The sequence below is a fragment of the Sander vitreus genome, chromosome 16, assembly GCF_031162955.1.
Source record: "Sander vitreus isolate 19-12246 chromosome 16, sanVit1, whole genome shotgun sequence".
NCBI classification, from domain to species: Eukaryota; Metazoa; Chordata; class Actinopteri; order Perciformes; family Percidae; genus Sander; species Sander vitreus.
In genome coordinates, this window is record NC_135870.1 from 16,200,912 (window position 1) to 16,219,390 (window position 18,479).

Below are 18,479 nucleotides of genomic sequence, written 5' to 3' on the forward strand. Positions count from 1 at the left end.
CTTTATTTTACATTTTTTTGCATAGATGGACACAGTGTTAAGAAGCCTTCGTATTGTTTATCTCAAAATCATTAAGTATATGAGTAATGTGCACACTAATGCTTAAAAATATTCCCCTTATATTACAATAAAGAAAATGAATCCAAGTACGTCATTGTCATCCATCTGAATGACGTGTGTGTGTGTGTGTGTGTGTGAGAGAGAGAGAGAGAGAGAGGGAGGGGGGGGGGTTTGAACACATATGTTGGTGAGTGAACCAGTGACCAGGTTTATAGAGGGAACAAAAAGAGGAGACCAAAGCCCTTACAACACGAGACGGACGACTAGAAGCATCTTTTACAGTTTCAGCATTTGGCTGCAAAAGGCTGCAACATAATTCTCTGAAGAGAAAAAAAAGCAACAAGGAAACTAACAGGATTTGAAACACTGATCAGATCTGGTGAAGGTGAAGCTCAGCTTGACCCTCCTGTGCAGTGCAAACCAGCCGGCTCGTTCTGTTAGTTTCAAATGCAAGTGAAAATGCTCTGGAGATTGACGCTTGCCGTGGCTGTGGTGTGCGTCGGTGGCATATGCAACTCTGTGAAGGCTGATGTAATGAGCAGACTGATCATACCGAGGGACTATGGGGTGAAACTGTGCGGGAGAGAGTTCATCAGAGCAGTCATTTTCACCTGCGGTGGCTCCCGGTGGAAACGATCCACAGAGGGGGACATAGGTGAGTCAACATTACTGTTTCATTAATTGCCTAATTTGTGCACACTGGTGAATATCTACAAATAGCAGTACAAAAATGTGTATACAGACATGCTTCAAAACATAGACTTATTGTAAGATCTACTTTTAAACATATGTTGAATCATGTCTTTAAATATACAGGTTTTTGGTGTAGCCAAGGTATATTGTAAGAATGATTGATTTCTCATTAAGGCTAATGACCATTAAAGGGAAGAAGAAGAGGGTGAAAAGGCGAGGAACTCTAATTGTTTTCTTCATTCCTACTTTTAAATTTGAGCGAGCATGTTACTGTAGATGGTGAGTTATTACACATCAAAAGGTTGACCGCCACAGAGTTTTAATCTGCCATCACATTTCATTTCATCTGATTGACAGAGCCTCATATTTCAGCACCATGGTCAGCTCATGTACATTGTTAATTGGACAAAACCTTAGTGAGTACTATCATTCATTCATCATAGTCCTCCAAAAAGCACATTTTTATTAACATATTCTGATCTGTGAATTTGTTTTTACTATGACTAAAAGTGCATTTGACACATGATATACTGTAAGTTTTATATTCAACCCCTGTTATTATTTATCAATCCTTTTCCTTTCCCCAGATCCCTTCCAGTGGAGTTCCCTCACTGATGTTACAGTTGAAGACAACCAGCACACCTGGCAGTCAGGCGCAGAGCTCACAGCAGATAACCTTTCTCCTCTCCATGTTGGCTCCTCTTACTCCCTGGCAGACCTCCTGGCCCTTTACAGGGCCAGAGGAGACAGGCAGCAGCCGTCGCCGAGTGACTTGGCCCTACTGGAGAAGTCTCAGCGGTCCACAGTTTTAGGCGAGCAAGATGGGAACCCAGCTACGCCTGACTGGGCCATACCGAGCAAAAAGAAAAGGAACTTTTCTCTGGGTGTGGCAGGGAAGTGCTGTAGCCAGGGCTGTACCAAGAATGATATAGGACGCTTGTGCTGAGGCAGGGAGGAGAAGGGATGTAATGCATGAGTGAAGTCAGAGGGGTTGTGACATGAAGATGGTGTAATGGACAGTGTAGACAGTTGTGGAAATCTTAAATATGAAGGAGAGCAAGTTCACATCTGCTCTAAGCATAATATTTAAATATATTTTTTCTTTGTTCCCCCTATTTGTTTATTTTGTAAAAAATGTCATGTTCTGTATGTACTGTATGTCACCCTATCAGCATCATTGAAAATAAATTTGAAATACTGTGTTAATATGAAATGTTGAGCCGTATCATATGTTGTCTTTGACACTTGTTTATATGCTGGATTTAGAGCAATAAACAGCATCCATTGTGCCGCCTGCAGACTATCTGACTAAACTACATTCATACTAGCTCAGGCCAATATTGCACATTAATGTCATTTAGGTTGCTGTGAACTTATTGCCTGATCATTTTCTCTTAACATCCGAAAGGACACTTCTGCAAAATAGCAAAATCCTTTTCCCATTAACCCTTTATTATGCAGATAAAACAAATAAATACACTTAAACCCTTGCACAAAATCTCACACTATCATTTTTGGTCTAAATGTAGAAATCATTTACTTTGTCATGAACTGAAAAAAAACAACTTTTGAAAGACCTATAAGCACTTTGATACAATATTATGAAGCTTTATTTGAAAAGCATAGTACTGCAAGTTTTGTTTAATAAAAGTACATACACCTGGAATATACTGGCATTTCCATTTTTCACTATTTACATCTATCTACACAAATGTATTAAAGGTAGCTGCATATTTCCATCAGATGACAGAACCAGGCTTAATGTCATTCACACGGCAACAAACTAAAATTTAAATTAATAGAACTACCAGTTAAAAGTCCTGTTTTTGCTGAAAATCTTTTGATTTGAATGATAAATATTTCACAAAATAATCATTTGGTCTTATACACCAATGTACATTTAATCACAATGTTTGTATGAGTGAAAAAAAAAAAAAAAAGATAATCCGTTACGCAACAACATTTTCCCATCTTGGCATTATTTAGCAACTCTGAAGAAACTCACAATCTCCCATTCACAACAGACTCCTGCACAGGTGAAAAAAAATCAATATTCAGACCGGCGTAATACTGACCAGAGGTCAGACACAGACACACTGTATTTTTGTAAGTGAGAAAACGTTGGTCTTTACATTGCATTGTAACATTTGGTACATCAAGTAAAAATAAAAAAATAAAAACTTGTAATCACTGATACATTTGTGTCTGATAATGTAACGCACATCCTAGCACATACACATGTTCAACATATACACAAACGCCAACTTTGAATGGGTAGAAAAATAATGACGTGAACAAAAGTCAAAAACGTTTTAAATAAAACCATCTCTTGCAACAACAAGCTACTGCAAAATAAAAGTATCTCCCTTCATTACTTTTTTCTCCACTTCTCTAATAAACTTCAACTTTTCACATTAGGTATCTACAAGCAGATAGTATAGCGTTCTAACACTGAAAACAACATACTGTATTTGTAAAATGTATACCCATTACTAACAACGGAAACCTAATTTCCACTTAAAAAAAAAGAATGATACTGTCCATCATATGACACTACTAGAGACCCAGAGATTTCTGAGCAGTTATTGCTGTCTCTTATGTATTTGACAGATAACAGTTGATTTTTAAAGTCTGGCCTCTGTTATGTGGAATAATGTATAGTCATAATAAACACCATTAAAAAAGAACTCTGGGTGCTTCTGCTGTTGCTTCATCAGCTCAGAAAACACACAATCATCCTCGATGAGCAATAAATAGGTTGTAAAACTCAAACAGCAGAAATGTGACTCCAAACCACCTGTAGCTATGTTTACAATGGGTGCCCTTGTGACAGAAGACAGCTGGGGCTTTACATTTATGGTTCTGTCTTTCATCTTCTTAAAACTACCAAGCAGAAGTCTGTCTAGGTGTCAGCAGAATGATCCCTGTTCAGTTCCAGTATTTAAAAGTCCGGGCACACAAGAGCAGTGCAGTGAGGTTCAGGTGTGCAGTCAGATGGCTGCTGAGAACCCCACATCCTCTTTGGTTAACAAAAGAAGTTTCTGCTCATTTTACAACAAAAAAAGTACAACAGCAAAGACCTGGGCATTAACAAAAGAAATGATGCTAGTTGGTGTAGGCTTAAACATTCAACACAAGTTACATTTCTCCACTCCGTGAATCGTCAAATTCAATTTGTAAAACAACGTACAAATAACACAAAGAAAATAATTTATCCCAAAATAAAATGTTCTTAAAAGGCATCTGATATATCTTTTGTTTGAGTCAGATGTAGTGTACTTATGAATCTGATACATCATAGAAAGAAGTGAGTAAACTGCTAAGAAAGTGGATATTACCAATTCTCATCCTTATTTGAGTAAATGTTAAATAGACTGACAGAAATGCAGAGCACCCAAAGAAAAACAAGTATACTTCAGACTAGTGACTGCATCACTGCAGTAAACCAAGACGTCACAAAGACATTCATTGTTAAGATCCGTGAGGACTGAGTCCCGCGAGTCAACACCTACAGGTCAAAGGTTCAGGGATCAATGCGGCTCATCCGTCATTGCTGTCTCGTACAGTCTCCACACTGTGGATTAATGACTTGAAAGTAGGACGCAGTCTCGGATCACTGCTCCAGCACTCTGTCATAATCCTCTGAATCTGAAGGGAAGCATCAGAGCAGGGCCATTAACACGGGGGGGTACAATTATTTTTATTCTATTTACAGCCAGGGTTTTCAAGTTTATTTTTGGGAACAAAAGGGTTTTCTTTTTGATATACGCCGGTGGTGTGGTAACTGGTGAGGTAATCACTTTAAGGCTGGTAGACTCAGGTGTCAAAAGTCATCTTTAATAAAAAACAAAAACTGAAAGGAAAAATATACTTATAAAGAAGTCTTATACTTTATAGAGTTACTGACCTCTTTTGGACAATTATCAGGAGCAGGCAACCTATATCCCTGTTTCAGCAGGTCTATCAGATGGTAGACAATCATCTGGCCTTGCTTTTCATTTCCCATCTTGTCCATAAATACCTGAAAAAAAGAAAAGAGTAGTTCTTGTTTGGTTTTAGTGAAAAGTAAAAGTTTAGTAGTAAGTGTTTCCTGTTTTTGAGTGCATCGCCCTATAGTGCTCAATCAACTGATTTATTTGACGACACTACACACTAATTATACTGGCAATTGTTTTATAGCTTAATTAAGTTGGCAAAGCAATTAGGAAGGGTAAGAAAGTCAATTTGTCAAACTAAAAAACAAAAGTCAGAAGAAGTGCAGTACCGCTGGTGGGCTGCAGTTCTTGTCACTGTATGTGAAGAGTTCGTAAAGGACAACACCGAAACTCCAAACATCTGATCCCACAGAGAACTTGCTCTCTGTCAGTGACTCTGGAGCATACCTGGGGAAATACCACAGCACATTTATACACATATATACAGTACATACATATTAGGGCTGTCAGCTGTCAGCACTTTTTATTTTCCAAAACTCCTGGACTGCTCAGAAGTCGAAAGCCATATGCACATTGTGTAAAGCCGAATTAAAACATCACCGAAGCACGTCAAGCTTGAGCTACCACCTACGAGCTAAGCATAGTACAGTTAACGTGACTGGAGAGTGCTACTACCTGCTGACCTGTGGATGAAACCAAATCCAAAGAAATGACTACAGCTCTTGCGAAACGGGTGGCAACTAACTGCAGACCTGTCAGCATCGTAGAAGACTCGGGTCTTAAAGACGTACTACGGTTGGCATGTTCTGACCCGTCTTATACGTTGCCGTCGAGGGGGACAGTAGTTTCACCATACACAGCCTGTACGACACGGAGAAAGCAGCTAAACTGGAACTGCTGCAAAGTGCAAACGCTGTCTCATTAACCGGTGATCACTGGACGTCAGTGAGTAATCAAAATGATTTAGGAGTTACTAAACACTATATTGACTCTGGTAAGGATAGGGATTTTTAGCTTTTTAGTTAGGTACTTGGAGGAATTTTGCAATAATGACAGATTCACGCATTTTTCTTTTGTTTACAGTAAATAAATAATAACAAATACAAATCTTAAAGTAAAGTTCATAAAGTAACTTTCTTTGCATTCATTTGATTCTCAATCAAGATACACTGGTAAGAATTGCTTTCCATTGTTAATATGTACTTAAAAACTGTTCTGAAATGCAAAATAATAGAATTTTAATCATGTGATAAAATATGCAATTAATCGCGATTAACTATAGAAATTCAGCGATTAATCGCAATTACAAAAATGAATCATTTGACAGCCCTAATACATATACATAATAATGCACACATCTTAACAGTCAACACTAATCCTTCATTACAAGCAGACCGATATGAATGTATGTATGACTTATCTTTGTTAAAAGATCAGTCACAAACAGTCAAAATCCCTACCACAACTGTAGAAAAGCTAGTCAGATTCTAAAAGAGTCCATTTTCAATCACAAAAATATGAAAATACTTATTGAATCTCTAAGAAACACGTGCGGTGTCTTCCTCACCAAAAGATGGGGCTTTCCCCAGGCTCTCTGACAGTGTAGTACTCTTTGTCCTGCGGCAGCACCTTGGTCAGACCAAAATCACCAATCTTCACCCTCATCTCGCTCTCCACCAGAATGTTCCTCGTGGCCAGGTCTCTGTGGATGTATCGCTTAGTGGCGAGGTAGTCCATGCCCTGAAGTATGAATATAATCACACGGAGAAAGAGAATGGGTTTATGGATGTACTTATGTTGTTACACAAAGCCGTAGTCCTCTTTGTTTTATTGAGTTTGCCTTTTAAAAAGGGGCAAACAATTTATGAAAAACAAAAACATTCAAAGTAATACAATAAAAACAATCTAAATAAGACAAAATATATAACGCATATACTTGCACAGTGTTAGCACTGCAATAAAAACCCACATAAATAAATACATCTTTCTCTCAAGTTATCTTTTCATATGCAGCCATATCCTGCCGAGTGCTGTAAACCAGTCCTGAAACGATGTACTCCCTTGTGATTTCCAACATCTCACAATCATCTGTGTCACTCCAGTCCAAAGGTTATTTTAATGGTATCAGACACAGGAAAGATGGAAAAGACAAAGTGTCCAGGTATGTAAAATAACTTGGAGGGGGGGGTGGAAGGTCTGCACCACCTACTGCACTACATTACCTTGCAAATCTGTGATGCATAGTGCAGCAGTTTGTTGGAATCAAAGCGGTGCTTGTGTTTGATGAGGTAATCTCTCAAGCTGCCGTAGGGGAGATACTCCATGATCAGCCGCAGGTTCCTTCGTCCTGCAGAAACAAAGAAGTTAACAGCCATACCTAAGGGACAAAAGCAGTGGAGTGGAAGCCTCTAAGAAAAATCACGATTTATCTGTTTCATGGGCTGGTCACTAACGCCCTAGGCAGCAAATGTGGGAAGTGTACAGACAGTATTATGTATGATAAAATCTGCCGGGGTGGTATTATCAAATCAACAACAGCTTGCAGGCTGAACAAGCTGATCAGGAAAGTTTGCTCTGTCACTACAGGGGAAAAAAAAAACACTGAGCCCCTCTCACTTAAGAATTAAGATTAACCAGACAAATCATTTTCTTTATCTAAATATGCCAACAAAAAAAAGATACTTCAATGCTAATATAAGAAAACATTTTTATTAACTATCAACTGTTGGTTTGGAATCAAATCTGTGTAAAAGGTGGCATCTTTTCCTCATACAGTAAATGTCTTCGTATCCCTTTAATCATCTTAGAACCACTGATGTAGAAACATATCACTATGATTTATATAAAGAATATGGGGCATTCATTTTGATTACTGTCATATTTTGATAATACACAAAATCAGTTATATAGATTAAAAACTGAGCAACGACGAGCAACAGGATACATAATCACACACTATATTGGGATTTTTGTACCATTTCTATAAAAAAAAACAACCAACAACAACATTATTGGTCATATAGATATCAAACAATGTGCTCATACCTGCACTGTAGCAGACCCCTTTGTATTTGACAATGTTTTCATGCTGGAGTGATTTGAGGATCTCGATTTCACGCTCAAAGTCCCTGAGGTGCTCGGCTGTGCTGTGCTGTAGTTTCTTCACGGCCACCACCTCCCCTGTGCTGTCCTGCAGGGGGTCGTACCTGCACATCTCCACGCTGCCAAAGTTTCCCTGAAGCGTGGGGGTCAGATGGAGAGCAGATTGAAGACAGATATAGAAACGACAGCTATGATTTCATCTTGGTTTTGAGCTCACATGAAATGAGCTTTTCTAATGTACTAAAGTAGGTTTGTTCATTTCCATTTAACTAGGATGGAATCAGTGAGCTACTTAATCCCAAGAAGAAAACAATACACATCCTTTTCATATCAAATAGTGCTGAGCAACTTCATGCGGCGCGGAAAGTATCATGAGAATATTTCAGATAATAGCGGAAACTGCTGATTAGTCATGTGGGTTGAATGTTTGCTACTGTATATCATAATTAATCTGAAAGATGCATTTCCAACACCCACATAAAGACACTAACTAAAACACAAACTACCTAAAGAGAACAAGAAACTTTGAGGATGTTTTAACAGATTTGTATCCAGCTCTTTCAATAAAATTCTTTATAATGCTTAAACAAATAATATTTAATAGTCAAAGAGAGGTATCAAGAAGAAAGATCAAGCTAATAAGTTATTAAAAACATGCACACTTAGAAATAATCTAAACACTATGAAGGAGATAAAAGAGTCAAACAAAAAATTTAAATTAAAGTGTGTGTGCTTGCATGCGTGCGCATGTCTCACTTTGCCCAGTTGCTTGAGAAAAATGAGGTGCCTCTCCTCAAACTGTGCGAGGTCCTGGCTTTCGGAGGCCCACGGGAAGCCAAAGCCTCTTGTCCTGTTGGGCACCATGTCGCTCTCCACCAGCAGCTCATAGTCTGCAACACAACAAGGTGCAAAGTTGTTGTTTATAAAGAAGATCTTGATAATTCCCTATATTAAGTGTGTGTGTGTGTGTGTGTGTGTGTGTGTGTGTGTGTGTGTGTGTGTCGTCCTAGTGCATCCACATGATCAATGGATTTGTCTGAAGGTTGCGCATTCATTTTCTTTTCCTACCTTGTATAAAGAGGCTGTTGAGATCTCTGATAATTGCTCTGAAGGAGGGTCGGTGTGAGGGCTCATAGTCCATACAGCTGTTAATCAGATTGGCCAGCTCTGTCCATTTAGGAGCCGGCAGCTGGTGCCTGTCCTCGTAGAACAAGTTCTTCTGCAGAGCAAAAGTCAGAACCTGCATGTTTTCCAAACTGAATTGGGAAACGATAGAGATACAAAGCTGCCAGACATTCCTAAAATAATCAATAGTATACGTTTTAAATAACTTTGTGTCCCTCTCACTTTAAAACAAATTGCATGAGTTAAAGGAATAGTTCAACATTTTAGGAAATAAGGTTATATGCTTTCTTGACAAGAGTTAGACGAGATAAGGTATACCACTCTCGTGTCTGTACAGTAAATATGAAGCTACAGCCAACAGCCGGTAAGCTTAATTTAGCATAATGACTGGAAACAGCTAGCCTGGGCCTGTCCAAAAGTAAAAAATAAAAACCTACTAGCACCTCTGAAGCTCACTTATAAACACCATAGACTAAAAATTACACTGAAACCATTTCTTGCCAGTAGCAGAGGCCAGGCAACCAACTTAATTCAACATTTCCCAAAATGTCAAACTATTCCTTTAATACGGATCACTTTCACAGTAAGTTAATACTTTCAATGCATTCTCTGTTTTTGTGACCTTGGAGCAGTCCAGAGTGCTGAGTGGTTTGTCTCCGCCACTGCAGATCTCCCAAAGGGTGGTGCCAAAGCCCCACTTGTCTGTGGCTAAACTCAGGTTTTGGGGGTTTTCAATGCATTCGGGGGGCACCCATGGGATACGCTCCACCAGAACTGGACAAATATGAGGAGACATAGAAGTACAGAGAGAATGAAATGAATGGAATGGAAGGTAGAGGACAGTGAGGAGGGAGAAAAAGATAATGCAAACTGAGACAATCACACCAAAGCAAAACTATGTTGGCTAACATTATTCTTACAGGCCTCCACACAGGTGTGAGGTACATGTCTCTTCACAGCAGGACATTACATCACTATGTATCTCACCTTCTTTGGGCAGCACGGTGATGCTGATACCCGGGTCACTGAGTTTGATAAAGGGCAGGCTTCCCGTCATCCGATCCTCCTTTCTGATCAGAAGAACATTCTTGGCACAAACATTTCCATGAATGAGGCTCTTATCCTCCTGCGTGCAGACATGACAGGGACAACATCAATTACCTTTGTGGGGTACCTTGCTTTCAGCACTCAACTAGTTTTATTGATACATTAGTTAAAGGCATTTCTCTTAACATTGAACTTGAGTATGTGTGTAAATGTGCCTGCCCCATACAAACAGAAGAATCTGTATGGGACAGACTGCATTATGGGGCAATCTTACCAGGTAGTGCATAGCCCAGGATAGCTGCTTGGCCACTTCTAGCTTCCAGGTGATGTTAACACAGCTTTTATTCTTTTTCAGGTAGGTGTCCAAGGAACCAAATTTACCATACTCCTGCACCATCATGTCTGACAGGGAGATGTGAGTGAGATCATTTGATTAGTCACTACTATCCATATAAAAACTCTTCTAAACAAATCTCTTTCTATTAAAACTCCCTTATCACCAGTTTGTGGTTGACTGTAGTTGATTCAAAGACACTTTGACAGTAGTTATAGACAAAACACTTTCCGCACCCATGAATTTTTCTTTATCCATACTGTATTTATGCCATCTGGCACAGTTCGGTTTTTATTGTCTCACATGAGAAATCTAGTTTTGGTCATTAAATTTGAACTGAGGAGTTTAATTTCTTCGGAACTATGCCCGATTCATTTAAAGAATGAAACACCCTAACGCGACGACAATACACTGCTTTGTGTCAGTGTCAGTTTTCTTTCCAAGTCCATTATAATCTTTGTTTTTCTTTCCAGCGTGCTCTTTTTGTGCACTCAGAAATGTGAATGATAAAGACACTGCTCTGACGTGTTCGGACAGTTTCAGGTGGAGTAAAGATCAAGACTGCAGTGGCCCATTAGTGTGGCCCATTAGTGACTTGCTGATCCCAATGGCTTAATTCAGTCACAGTGGAAGGGTCAGGGCACAGCAGAGAGCAGGTCAGAAACCTTATTTCCTCTCTGTTTAATTGTCTCAGATGCCTACAGGGACACTATTTGACTTCATGTGATGTAAACTCAACTGTTTTAGTGTAAAAACTAATTTGCAGTCTTCTTTTCCTTTTCTTTGTATATTATGTAACACACATTCTGTTTTGTCTTGGTCTTCATATCCCTCTCATCTAAGATCTTAAAGCATCTCTGTCCAGTAGTGTGTGTTTGTGTGTTTTGTAGGCTTACTCTCATTGCCACAAACACACACGCCATAGTTGAGAAGTATGTGCTTGTGGGAGAGCTGGCTCATCATACTGGCTGCTTCAAAGAAGGACTGTGGGAGAAAACAAGAGAAGAGATTATATTACATTGTCTCCTTTCAACTCATGTCTTCAGAATTTATGTAATTAGATCCACTCCCTCAATCAATCAATCAATCAATCAATCAACAAGCCAACCTCTGAATAGCTGCGGTGAGCCTTGTCCAGGATCTTGATAACAACGTCTATCTGGTGTATCTCTCCGTAGTCTCCCAGCTCCTTCCTCACACCGCAGAAGATCTTGGTGAAAGTTCCTTGGCCAAGACTCTCATTCTAAAACACAGTTTAATTTTGTTGAAAACTACTTTGGAAAGAAGAATTTCCCCCACTTTGTCTTTTTAAAAGAGAGAATTCCTTGACCAATTTCTCACTTGCAGCCCAGAAACCAAACTGAATAAAGCCCACTGCTATCATGCTTCCACCAGGACTTAGCTGTGCCTGCCAGCTAGACCTCATCTGACCTGGCTTTGGATAGTAGTGACTAAAAAAAAAAATGTTAAGCTCAAAAGCTCTTAAATAAATGCACAACAAAGCTAAACACATTCAAAACAGGAAGATAAAAAAAACTGAAACTGTTATTCTATTGAGGGATGAGTGAGAAGACAATATTGCAATACAGTACAAAACTTCCAAGTGCTCAAATAACAGAAAATATGTTGAGACGGAAATGGACCAGTCACCGAGGTGAGAGCATGGCTGTCACACGGACACACACAATGCACTCAGACGAGTCCACTGGGACTGCTAGTGACACTGAGTTACAGTCGGTGGAACAATAGAGAAGTGTTTTTTTGAGAACTGTAGCGACCTCACTGTCAAACCCTGTACACTTCTACAACCTACTAAGACTGAAGAAATTGCCTAGTTATGAATCCTTGTATGCCTTTTTCAGATTAGAGGAAAAGCTAAAGTGAGGAGGACTATCTTACGATGACGAGGTCCTCTTTTCGGATCTTGTGGAAGACCATCTGGCTGATGTTGTGTTTGTGGAGCGAAAGAGACAGTGGAACATCTGCCCCTTGATTATTTCTGCACACCACCAGGTTGGATTTATCTAAAGAAAGGGAGAGATGGACTCACATGAAATTCATATTTTGACGTTACATCTGATTATCTCTATAGGATACTGGAAAATATTAATAGAAATGCAACAGCTACCAATTGTAAAATTAGACTGCTTAATTTAGAGTTCTTAATCATAAATATCACCATGAACAAAAACCTAAGTGGTTTGTTTTATTGGCCCTTAGAGACAGGTAACTTTTCTCATAAACAAGAGTTTTGACATACGGAAATCCGTCCAGTCATTAGCAACTTTATCAAATCCCCACAGAGATATAATGGTCATGTACTGTAGGGCAGTAAAAACCATACTCTCTGCCCATTGGAAGGATCATACTAATTGATCTGAGGAGCAGTTAACCATAGTCCTCATGAATCGACCGGAGTTTAGAATGCCAACACAAACAAAGTGGAAGGTGACTGACACCCGGCCGAAAATTAGGGACATCTGGCTTGAAACTGAAGGTCAAGAGACAGAGAGTCTGTATTCTTCACTGGCTTAAATCCAACAGAAATTAAAAAATGTTCCAGACTCAAAAACAAGGCATCTGATTCAAACAGAAGCTTGAAAATGGGTAATTAGCTGCAGCAGGGATTAAGAAAGAAACGTTGGTTGTAATTGGTTACCTTGCAGGATGTTGAACTGGAAGCATTCTTGGGACTTTATTCACTTTCGTATATCGTCTAATCATTGCTTTAAAATATGTTGTAGAGAAAACTTTAACTGCTTGCATCATTCATGTTTTGTAGCCTAAAAATAATTTATGACCCAGAAAAAATGAAGGCCAATTTTCTGCAGGTCACGTAATCTCTGCATTTGTAAAATGTGCACAAAGCATTGTTCCAAATAGGTTTCAAAAATCCATCCATCCATCTTCATCCGCTTATCCGGGGTCGGGTCGCGGGGGTAGCAGCTCCAGCAGGGGACCCCAAACTTCCCTTTCCCGGGCCACATTAACCAACTCCGACTGGGGGATCCCGAGGCGTTCCCAGGCCAGGTTAGAGATATAATCCCTCCACCTAGTCCTGGGTCTCCCCCGAGGCCTCCTCCCAGCTGGACGTGCCTGGAACACCTCCCTAGGGAGGCGCCCAGGGGGCATCCTTACCAGATGCCCGAACCACCTCAACTGGCTCCTTTCGACGCGAAGGAGCAGCGGCTCTACTCCGAGCTCCTCACGGATAACTGAGCTTCTCACCCTATCTCTAAGGGAGACGCCAGCTACCCTCCTGAGGAAACCCATTTCGGCCGCTTGTACCCTGGATCTTGTTCTTTCGGTCATGACCCAGCCTTCATGACCATAGGTGAGGGTAGGAACAAAAACTGACCGGTAGATTGAGAGCTTTGCCTTCTGGCTCAGCTCTCTTTTTGTCACAACGGTGCGATAAATTGAATGTAATACCGCACCTGCTGTGCCGATTCTCCGACCAATCTCCCGCTCCATTGTCCCCTCACTCGCGAACAAGACCCCAAGGTACTTGAACTCCTTCACTTGGGGTAAGGACTCATTCCCTACCTGGAGAAGGCACTCCATTGGTTTCCTGCTGAGAACCATGGCCTCCGATTTAGAGGTGCCGATCCTCATCCCAGCCGCTTTACACTCGGCTGCGAACCGATCCAGTGAGTGCTGAAGGTCACAGGCCGATGATGCCATCAGGACCACATCATCTGCAAAAAGCAGCGATGAGATCCCCAGCCCACCGAACAGCAACCCCTCTCCACCCCGACTACGCCTCGATATCATGTCCATAAATACTACAAACAGGATTGGTGACAAAGCGCAGCCCTGGCGGAGGCCAACTCTCACCTGAAACGAGTCCGACTTTCTGCCGAGAACCCGGACACAGCTCTCGCTTTGGTCATACAGAGATTGGATGGCCCTGAGAAGGGACCCCCTCACCCCGTACTCCCGCAGCACCTCCCACAGTATCTCCCGGGGCACCCGGTCATACGCCTTCTCCAGATCCACAAAACACATGTAGACTGGTTGGGCATACTCCCAGGCTCCCTCCAGGATCCTTGCAGAGTAAAGATCTGGTCCGTTGTTCCACGACCAGGGACGGAATCCGCATTGTTCCTCTTCAACCTGAGATTCGACTATCGACCGAACCCTCCTTTCCAGCACCTTGGAGTAGACTTTACCGGGAGGAGGCTGAGAAGTGTGATACCCCTGTAATTGGCACACACCCTCTGGTCCCCCTTTTTAAAAAGGGGAACCACCACCCCGGTCTGCCACTCCTTAGGCACTGTCCCAGACTTCCACGCAATGTTGAAGAGGCGTGTCAACCAAGACAACCCCTCCACACCCAGAGCTTTAAGCATTTCTGGACGGATCTCATCAATTCCTGGGGCTTTGCCACTGTGGAGTTGTTTAACTACCTCAGCAACCTCCACCAGGGAAATTGATGCCAATCCCCCCTCATCCTCCAGCTCTGCCTCTACCATAGAGGGCGTATTAGTCGGATTTAGGAGTTCCTCAAAGTGCTCCTTCCACCGCCCTATTACCTCCTCAGTTGAGGTCAACAGCGTCCCATCCTTACTGTACACAGCTTGGATGGTTCACCACTTCCCCCTCCTGAGGTGGCGAACGGTTTTCCAGAAGTACCTTGGTGCTGACCGAAAGTCCTTCTCCATGTCTTCTCCGAACTTCTCCCACACACTTTCACGGCAGAGGCTGCAGCCCTTCGGTACCTTGCAACTGCCTCCGGAGTCGTCTGGGATAACATATCCCGGAAAGACTCCTTCTTCAGTCGGACGGCTTCCCTGACCACCGGTGTCCACCACGGTGTTCGTGGGTTACCGCCCCTTGAGGCACCTAAGACCCTAAGACCACAGCTCCTCACCGCAGCTTCAGCAATGGAAACTTTGAACATTGTCCACTCGGGTTCAATGCCCCCAGCCTCCACAGGGATGCACGAAAAGCTCCGCCGGAGGTGTGAGTTGAAAGTCTGTCGGACAGGGGCCTCCTCCAGACGTTCCCAATTTACCCGCACTACCCGTTTGGTCTTACCAGGTCTGTCCAGAGTCTTCCCCCACCCCCTGACCCAACTCACCACCAGATGGTGATCGGTTGACAGCTCCGCCCCTCTCTTCACCCGAGTGTCCAAAACATATGGCGTCAGATCAGATGAAACGATTATAAAATCGATCATTGACCTTTGGCCTACGGTGCTCTGGTACCAAGTACACTTATGAGCATCCCTATGTTCGAACATGGTGTTCGTTATAGACAATCCATGACTAGCACAGAAGTCCAACAACAAACAACCACTCTGGTTTAGATCAGGGAGGCCGTTCCTCCCAATCACGCTTCTCCATGTGTCTCCATCATTACCCACGTGCGCGTTGAAGTCCCCTAGCAGAACTATGGAGTCCCCGACTGGAGCCCCATGCAGGACTCCACTCAAGGTCTCCAAGAAGGCAGAATACTCTGAACTCTTGTTTGGTCCATATGCACAAACAACAGTCAGAGTTTTCCCCCCCACAACCCGCAGGCGTAGGGAGGCGACCCTCTCGTCCACCGGGTTAAACTCCAACGTAGCGGCGCTCAGCCGGGGGCTTGTGAGTATCCCCACACCCGTCCGGCGCCTCACACCCTGGGCAACTCCGGAGAAGAAAAGAGTCCAACCCCTATCCAGGAGTATGGTTCCAGAACCAAGACTGTGCGTAGAGGTAAGCCCCACCAGATCTAACCGGTAGCGCTCCACCTCCCGCACAAGTTCCGGCTCCTTCCCCCACAGAGAGGTGACATTCCACGTCCCCAGAGCCAGCCTCTGCTGCCCGGGTCTGGTCCGTCGAGGCCCCTGACCTTCACTGCCACCCATGTGGCAGCGCACCCGACCTCAGCGGTTCCTCCCACAGGTGGTGGGCCCATGGGAGTTTCAAAAATGAATTCTGTAATTAATTAACTAATGGTTTTTAACTAAACTCATTCAAATTGATCTGGGTAAAATAGGAGTTCATCCATAGATCATCTAACGAATGCTGTTGCCTATTTTTGCAGCATTATGGACAAAGAAACAATTAACAAAACAAGTAGGTCCAACTCAGTGAAAGGTCAAACTGTCCTGGAGAATATTTTAATTGCATAGAATGTCTGCATTTTTCTGTATATGTGTTCTTTTATTTGTGTTAATATGTGTGTGGGGTATAAATACTATGTTCTTATTAGTGTATGTGAATGCTTACCTTTAAAGCTGGGTGAGCAGCAACTGGTCAGCTGGAATGTGTATCCATCAGTGCGGAGCGCCTCCTTTTGGTAGCAGTGCAGAAGTTCCCTGAGTGAGCCGAAGCTCCTTTTTGCACCACTCAGACTGTACTCTCCTGACTCTGTCTTCACAATCTGACAGTGCTTATAGTCCACCATAGCTTCATGCTGAAAATAGAAAGGATTACAGTTACGTTGTGCTGAACATGCCAACAATATAATTTTAAGAGACTATAAAGTACACTCTGTGATTGAGTATACACATAAGAGCTGAAAAACCTAAAGGTAAACAGTCCGATGCCCATATAGTTTAAACATTGAAACAGGTGTTGTTCTCTGTAATCACTCCTCTTGTATATACTGGCTATGAAAATATCCATTCCTAAAGTGATGAGGGACAACATACACAGTCCACTTTATGTGCAAATATACATTAAAAAGTTTGTCAGAAGTTAATAAATTCATAATCAGTTATCTTCCAGAGTTACAGTCCCACTTTTTGTTTTCATGGACAGTGCTGCAGATGAGTTACAGTGGAGGGACAGAAACACAGAGAGGAAATTTGGTACTAAAAAGACTAAACTTTTGAATGTATCTACGCACAGAACTAGGACTGAGGATTTTGTACCCCATTAGAAACGCATTAGGAAGGGATCTTTCAAAGGCCACTTGTGAACTGCAGGAATGATAACAGCAAGAAAAACATGTTTCAGTTTTCATTTGGGTACCTACCTGGCTATTGTTTTAATACAGACTTAAAACTTAAAAATCTGTAATTTAAATTATGAGCAGAATACATACTGTACATCTTTATACATCTCAGTCACAGTATGGTATTGCATAGCAGTTGGGTTGTTAATTTGATGTGGTAATCAAACCTTATTGCTCCCTCCAGTCGTTGAAAATATGGGCAATATTTAAGAGGTTGTATGCATACCTTTTTAACGAGTTTTAGCAAAACTGTGAACAGTTTACTTTCAGAAACAGACACGCAATTACATTTTTATTTTATTTTATTAAATGCACCTGTGATTACTGTGACTTTGACACTTAATTGAACAACCACTATTATAGCAAAGCACTACATTGTATTTACATTATAGTCTAATGGCCTTGGGTGTTGTGACACATTGTATAGACCAAATGAAGTGATAATCTGCTGTGTTGCATGTGATCATGGGCTGAAGAAGCAAGTTAGTGATGTCTACCAATTAGCAAAGAGTGTGTTGAATGAGTGTGTTTTTGTAGAGTTACACGTGAGAAATAAAGTACTTCACATTAAATTACCCTAGATCAACAGCTTACCCCCACCACAAAGGATATGAAGTATTTGTCGTAGTCCCTGGGGCTGCAGCGAAGGATGTACAGGCCTTGGTGGTTACCAGAGCGACGCAGCTTACCAATCGTAAACTCCATCCTGTGATCAAAGAGACAGAGAGTGAGTGAGTGAGTGAGTGAGTGAGTGAGTGAGTGAGTGTGTGTGTGAGAGAGAGTGTGTGTGCGTGCGTGCGTGCGTGTTTGGTTGTGGATGCATAGTGCATGTTGTGATGTGCTATATATGTGCATGTGTGTGATACTTACGACACAGGGCCGTGGCAGTAGCTCTCAATGCACTCCAGAAGTCTTGGTGGAGCCACCTCTTTACACAGATAGTGATGAGCATCTGCAACCAGTCTGTAATACCCATCAACTAAAGATACGAATGACAGAGCCTCTGGGAGCGAATGGAACTCCAGTTCCTTTGTGGTCAGACAGAGACACAGTATAGAGAGGAGATGCAAAAGAGGACAAAAATAAATCATTCAGTACCAATTTGTACTTCAAGCCTTCAATCTGTGTATTTATGCATATATAAATAATTAACTTTAAAATAATGAAAAATGTGTTAAAATGTTTATCTTTATGTCCTGTAACTAATTTGACTCTGACAACAAGTGTGTGGTCAT

At 41.7% G+C, this 18,479-nt stretch overlaps 2 protein-coding genes across 4 annotated transcripts in view; one reads left to right on the forward strand and one right to left on the reverse strand.

Annotated features, from left to right (window-relative positions):
• The first annotated feature begins 249 nt into the window (after nucleotides 1–249).
• Nucleotides 250–1,906, forward strand: rln1 (relaxin 1). Its single transcript, XM_078271026.1, has 2 exons — nucleotides 250–715; nucleotides 1,341–1,906. The coding sequence occupies exons 1-2, from the start codon at nucleotides 508–510 to the stop codon at nucleotides 1,697–1,699; spliced, it is 567 nt and encodes a 188-aa protein (XP_078127152.1). The 5' UTR covers nucleotides 250–507; the 3' UTR covers nucleotides 1,700–1,906.
• Nucleotides 1,907–2,337: 431 nt separating this feature from the next.
• The window catches only part of jak2a (Janus kinase 2a), a 34,377-nt gene continuing 18,235 nt past the window's right edge, over nucleotides 2,338–18,479 (reverse strand). For all 3 annotated transcript variants that reach the window (XM_078271019.1, XM_078271020.1, XM_078271021.1), the window contains exons 8-24: nucleotides 18,115–18,272; nucleotides 17,839–17,950; nucleotides 16,515–16,701; nucleotides 12,196–12,320; nucleotides 11,405–11,539; nucleotides 11,193–11,280; nucleotides 10,237–10,364; nucleotides 9,903–10,041; nucleotides 9,538–9,689; nucleotides 8,859–9,009; nucleotides 8,547–8,680; nucleotides 7,734–7,923; nucleotides 6,911–7,035; nucleotides 6,256–6,428; nucleotides 5,018–5,135; nucleotides 4,661–4,774; nucleotides 2,338–4,401 (exon numbers count right to left, since the gene is read on the reverse strand). In XM_078271019.1, the coding sequence (XP_078127145.1) occupies nucleotides 4,294–4,401; nucleotides 4,661–4,774; nucleotides 5,018–5,135; nucleotides 6,256–6,428; nucleotides 6,911–7,035; nucleotides 7,734–7,923; nucleotides 8,547–8,680; nucleotides 8,859–9,009; nucleotides 9,538–9,689; nucleotides 9,903–10,041; nucleotides 10,237–10,364; nucleotides 11,193–11,280; nucleotides 11,405–11,539; nucleotides 12,196–12,320; nucleotides 16,515–16,701; nucleotides 17,839–17,950; nucleotides 18,115–18,272 (2,337 nt within the window). In that variant the 3' untranslated portion in view covers nucleotides 2,338–4,293. The remainder of the gene's footprint in view (nucleotides 4,402–4,660; nucleotides 4,775–5,017; nucleotides 5,136–6,255; nucleotides 6,429–6,910; nucleotides 7,036–7,733; nucleotides 7,924–8,546; nucleotides 8,681–8,858; nucleotides 9,010–9,537; nucleotides 9,690–9,902; nucleotides 10,042–10,236; nucleotides 10,365–11,192; nucleotides 11,281–11,404; nucleotides 11,540–12,195; nucleotides 12,321–16,514; nucleotides 16,702–17,838; nucleotides 17,951–18,114; nucleotides 18,273–18,479) is intronic.

Excerpts from the sequence above, each read along its gene's own strand:
- rln1 (XM_078271026.1), top strand. The coding sequence starts at position 508 with ATGCAAGTGAAAATGCTCTGGAGATTGACGCTTGCCGTGGCTGTGGTG. Across the intron at positions 716-1,340 it reads ATCCACAGAGGGGGACATAG|ATCCCTTCCAGTGGAGTTCC; the intron begins GTGAGTCAACAT and ends TCCTTTCCCCAG.